The sequence below is a fragment of the Spinacia oleracea genome, chromosome 2 (assembly GCF_020520425.1).
Source record: "Spinacia oleracea cultivar Varoflay chromosome 2, BTI_SOV_V1, whole genome shotgun sequence".
NCBI lineage: Eukaryota > Viridiplantae > Streptophyta > Magnoliopsida > Caryophyllales > Amaranthaceae > Spinacia > Spinacia oleracea.
The window spans coordinates 100412161-100418248 of NC_079488.1; the positions used below are offsets into that span (position 1 = coordinate 100412161).

Consider the following 6088-nt stretch of genomic DNA (forward strand, 5'->3'; position numbering starts at 1 on the left):
ATTAAACGAACAATGTTGCCCAAATTATCTCTAATAACAATGCAACACCGACTGATCCAATATTATTATGAACATAATTGGGAGTACTTGTAATAGAATTAAGTATTATTACTACACCTGCTTCAAAATTATCTTTACACTTTCCCGTTTTAGTATTTTTCATAATGTTCCTTACACTTTGCTTTATCTATTTTTTGACATAAAAATCTACTACCTTACTCTTCTTAATTACCTCATAATATTTACAATTTTCCATTCACTTTCTCTTACTTTATTCATTTTTTTCTTATATCCACCCACCTTTTACTACAAGAATTTATATCTTTAACGACAACCTAATTACGACGGGTCACAAATCCCGCCGCAAAAGTCTTTTACGACGGGGATAACATTTAAACAAAGACGAGAACAACCGTCGCAAATGTCTTTTACGACGGGTTAACGTCTTAACGACGGGATTTTTCATTAACGACGACCCCCTTTTATGACGGGTCCGCGACAGGAAATCCCTTCATTAATCAATGATTATTGGCCATTAATGGTACAATTTTTTGTAGTGCGTACATTTTCATACATTATCCATATTTTAACCAAATTTTCTACTTTTATCTTATTATTTGTGCAAATAGTAACCGTAAAGATCTCTATGAAATGGAGGTAGTACGTAGGTAGTGTTCTCTTCACCTGAATTTCACTTATCTTATCTTATCTTATCTTATTGGCCCTGAACTTATCTTATCTTATTGAACCTTATCTTATCTTATCTTATCTTATCTGAACTTATTGACCCTTATCTTATCTTATCCTATTGACCCTTATCTAATCTTATCTTATTGAAACTTATAGTATTACCTTATGTAATATTTACCTCATCTTATCTTATCTTATCTTATTGGCCCTGAACTTATCTTATCTTATTGACCCTGAACTTATCTTATTTTATCTTATTGGCCTTGAACTTATCTTATCTTATCTTATCTTATCTTATCTTATCTTATTGGCCCTTATTTTATTTTATCTTATTTTATCAGACCTGAAATAAGTGAAAATAAGGTGAAGAGAACAGAGCCGTAGTATGTCATTGTTGAATGTTGCATGATTTTAACGATCATACACTTTAAAATTACTTAAAAGTATGTATAACCCAAGTAATTAGCAAGTGATTAGGAAGTACGAGTATATTACGTATGTATGATGTACTCCGTACACTAGTACTCCGTAATGATTGGATTGCAAATGGATCATTCATATAAGATTGATTAGTTGTGTTCTTGTGTATTGGGGATCCAACGTTATTTTGCGTGACTACCTCAAATCTTACATGTTTGTCTTTGGGTATAGAGAGAACCACAAAGGACGTACAACAAACGACGTAGTGTACACAGGATTCGATCTCAAGTCTAGAATACTCCCTTCAAGACTTTACCAATTAAGGTACTCCGTAGACCGTGGTTGACATCCAGAACTCAAATCTACATGGTTATTGTCTAGGATGACAAATTAGGTAAAACCATGTCCAGTTAAAAACACATTGTAATGCGGTAAAGGATATAACGAGTAATGAGTAGAATCAATAATTGATACCTCCAAGTCGATCTCCAACCTCTAGTTTACCTCTCTAGTCTCTACGGAGTATAGAAAACTACGTATAAAGTACTGTACATGAAAGAAAGAGTGAGATGCTTATTACTCCCTCTGTCCCTTAATACTCGCACCGTTTTGACTTTTCGCACTATTTACACAAATGTTAAGTATATAAGTATATAATATATTGTTGGCTTCATCTTAATATATATTTTCAAAATATTAATATTTATACAAGTTTTTATAATATGTAGTTAAAGATATTGGTGGTCAAAGTTGTGCATTAACAAGCGTGTCAAGTAGAAACGGTGCGAGTATTAAGGGACGGAGGGAGTATAACTTATTGACATATATTACTCAAGTGAGAAAGCAACATTATATTGCAAACTCCATAAAGTATTCTTTCCCAACTTCATTCTTTTATCTTACATGTTCCAAACAACAAACTCCTCCCATGTTTCCAAACAACCCTTCTGTTTCATCATCCATTAATTCTCTTTCTCCTTCTCATATGGTCGATCTCTGTGCTCACTCTCTTCTGTTCAAACTAATTTACGTTACTAGTTACGAGCAACTTTAAGCAAATAAACAAAGAATGTTACGCTACGAATGGAACAACAATCATTCTTCCCCTCCTCCTAACCTAATTCTCTCCGATATCGACCTCCACCACCATCATAATCACAATCATAATAGTTATAATCATAACCATGATTTCTCCACTCCTCCTTCCTCACACCGTCCGATGTTCGACGACTCATTTTCGATGCCCTGTACCTTCCCACAGGATAACAATCCCCAACAAGTCCCACTATTTTCCGACCCACGCGCTTTCCCTACAGCTGCCTCTTCCTCCTTACTCACCCTCGAGTCTCTCTCCTCTGTCATGCATATCCCTAAGGCTGAACCCGATATTTTTACCAACCGTCCTATCGGTTTAAACTTAGGCCGCCGCACTTACTTCTCTGCCGATGACGACCTCATCAGCCGGCTCTACCGCCGTTCCAGGGCGGTTGAGCCTGCGTTGCACACCCCGAAATGTCAAGTTGAAGGTTGCAATGCTGACCTCAGCAATGCTAAGCACTACCACCGCCGTCATAAGGTGTGTGAGTTTCACTCCAAAGCTTCCACCGTCATCGCCGCCGGTTTGACTCAGCGATTCTGCCAGCAGTGTAGCCGGTATTTTGAGTCTTCCCTTTTTTACCCTTTTTAACCCGTTGTAATTACGACGGTTCTCCAAATCTCCAATCATTTGGGGTTTGGTTTCCCGAGGGTACTTGTGTCCTTTTGTTGCAGTTAAATTGGGGTTTTAGATTAGGGTAGTTAAGAGTGATAATACAAAAATAACCCTGTGTTTTTGTGGTGATTTTAAATAAGGTTTCATTTGCTGTCGGAATTTGATAATGGAAAGAGGAGTTGCCGGAAAAGATTGGCTGATCACAACCGTCGACGTCGAAAATCGAACAATCAACGGACATTGCCTACTGTGCTTTCCATGTCACCTGGGGAAAATGCTCAAACTTCTCCCTCCCAAAACACTTTAAGTAATTCTTTTGCGATTACTACTAATCTACTATGTTTAGTACTTTGAATTTCCCTAAAATATCTTTGATTTTGTCACTCCTTAAAATTATTCAATGACAATTGTGTGTCTTATTGGCATAATAGTAAACGAGTAGATGGATATGTTATTAATAAAAACTTAGAAGCGTTGAAATTAGTCCACCAGAAAACGTCCCTACCATGTTAGGACATTTAACAAGTATCGTGTTTATTTTGATGATGTAGGTTTTGTTCTTCATTTTTTCGGTGATATATAATTGATATTTTAATTTGAACAATTTGTAGGGTCTCCTTCGGACTCAGGGATGAACTCATCATCATCGGTGACAATTGCGGTATCTCCACCAAGAGTATCATTTGATTCCAGTTTCATGCAAAGATCGTACGAATAGCTAGCTCTATCGAAGTAATGGCCGGCAATTGATCAGGAAATCGAACTTCAATCTGTGGTTCAAGATTAGTGGTACTATTTAAATTAATAAGCTAATGTACGTAGTTAGCTTTGATTTCATTATAAATGAATAATTAGCTAGATTAATCGATCTCTATCGTTTGAATGTGTAATATAACCCAATTCATCTTGTTAAGTTGTGGTAGAATGAAGACCCACAATCCCAATGTGCCTTCTTTTGTTGTAAGCATTGAAATTACCTTTCATTCAGTGTAAAACTGTAAACTGGTGGTAGAACCGTACAAGGGACTAGTGTGTAGTCGGTTTCTCTAAACCGTGTATGTATGTTAGCAACGACAAAATTAGTAATTCAAAAAATAAATAAATTGTAATTTCAGCTTCAGTATTTTGTTAGCATTATACTCCGTAACTAATTAAGTGTCGTTTGGTTCATATAGTAAGTAGATTTTCCCATGAAATACAAATTCATATATATCAAATATGTTCTTAGAAATTTAATGTTGTCAACCAAACAACCCACTTACTTTGCAATCCTTAACAATTCTAACTTCCCTTGTTTTTGTATGTCAAACAAACAATACCTTAATTATCAACATTAAGGTTCCATTTAATCCAATACTCCAATAGTGCAAGCAAATTTCCTACAAAAACTTATGTTCTCGTAGTCAATACAAAGACTTCTTACCAAGTTAGATATTGCCTACCAATTAGAGTGATGGGTAGCTCAGTTGGTTAGAGCTTCCATCCCGATTTCAGGTGATCTTGTGATCGATTCTCATCTGCGCCTTTATGGCTCATTTGCAACAAAATAAAATAAAATATTGCCTACCGATAAGGTTTGCACCTTGTGATCAAACCTATACTAGGTTATGTTCATCTGCGCGTATATGAGTGGGACCATTAAAGAGTCCCTTATCTTTCCCTCATTTTCAAATAGCCTTGTGCGCTTAATTGGAAAAGTTAATGTAAGGTTGTTCCTTGTCTATCAAAATTAAACTACACTCCGTATATGAAGGCTTTGACTTTTGTCAAATTCATCTAAATTTCCCTCATGCATTTGGTAATTTTTATTGTTTATGTAGAGTTTATTTATCCTGAGAATCTTTATAGGGTGAAAAAGAAGGCAAAACTAGAGCACTAGACCACAGTAAAAATAGTAAAAAAAGAAAAACAGTTCTCCACCTAATAAGGCAATTAGCACAGCATTACGTAAATAGCAAAAGGTTAAAAAAAAAATGAAAATTGTATTGATATTTCCAAGAAAATGCAGTGAGAATAATTGACAAAGGCGGTAAAAAAAAAAGGTGGGGCCCAAAAAACTACTCCAGTTGTAACAAGTGGTGGAGGGGGGGAGAGAGAGAGTACTGGTAATAAGAAGAGCAATCAGCTTTAATTTCTGTCTCCTGCGGGGAAGCCTGATATTTTTGATGATCGACTTGATACAGCTAAGCTACTAACCCTAGTAGAGTTTAGCTATTCTATTTTTTTGTTTATTAAATTTGTTGGTACAGTGTGATTATTTCCCTTTCTATTTGCAACCATCCATGTCACAATCATGAAAGTGAGAGATGTATTTTGCCAATGCTTCACTTTGGTTGGTTGGCCTCTTGCACATTGGTCCCCTCCTTTTCCCTTTCTCCTTTCTTTCAAGTTAGCTACGCCTATGTTTATCATCTTTGGTTTTTTCTCTTGGATATATAATATAATTATTGAGAACTTGTGATGCTTGGAAGGGAAACATTCTCACTCTTTCTCGTACTCGTACTCGTACTCGTACTCGATCGTATTTAAGTTATGGAAGTATTACTATGTATCATGTAAACTGAGATTTACACCTTGTTTTTCTGAGTTTTATTTGACTGAATGCATCATAATTGAATTGAACTGAAATAAAGTCCAAAAGAACATCACTTACTAATGTCAGTGAATATATAAGTAAAAGGAAAAACATGTATATGTGTGGAAAAGTATAGACCATAGCTTTCAATATGTAATTAGGAAAAGAAATATGTTATGGAGCAGATGGAGTACTTTGTAAATGTGATATTTTCTAAAACATTAAAGCTCGGCTTGTTACGTACGCGGCTTATGCATGTAGTGATGTAGAGGCGCACAATAACAATAAAAGGTGGTAATGAAGTACTTTATCTCGATGTAATCTACATTAGATAGGTGAATGAGATAAAACCACATATGCATATATGAATGAATAATGTGATATTATGCTCCCAAAAGTAAAATGCTTGATCGAGATAATTAAAACCACAAATCCGCAAGTGTATGAGAATATTGTTAGGTATCTGAATTTTCAGTGAAAAAACGCAAAAACCAATCCAAATTGGCAAGTTCAATTCAGTCATTCAGGATTGTGTACCAAGTACAGTACCAGATTCATCTTTCTCACTTCTGACATTTTTTTAAGCATACTATACCGCCCACTTTGTCTATGTGATACTATTTCCTATTTGTACCATTAACTTATCAATAACGCGTAATGCTAATAAGGAAAAATAACACACGTTTAATTAC

At 35.3% G+C, this 6088-nt stretch overlaps 1 protein-coding gene across 1 annotated transcript; it reads left to right on the forward strand.

Moving 5' to 3' along the window:
* The first annotated feature begins 1956 nt into the window (after positions 1-1956).
* On the forward strand, positions 1957-3941 carry LOC110788990 (squamosa promoter-binding-like protein 8). Its single transcript, XM_021993630.2, has 3 exons — positions 1957-2763; positions 2962-3128; positions 3433-3941. The coding sequence occupies exons 1-3, from the start codon at positions 2180-2182 to the stop codon at positions 3537-3539; spliced, it is 858 nt and encodes a 285-aa protein (XP_021849322.1). The 5' UTR covers positions 1957-2179; the 3' UTR covers positions 3540-3941.
* The last annotated feature ends 2147 nt before the right edge of the window (positions 3942-6088 follow it).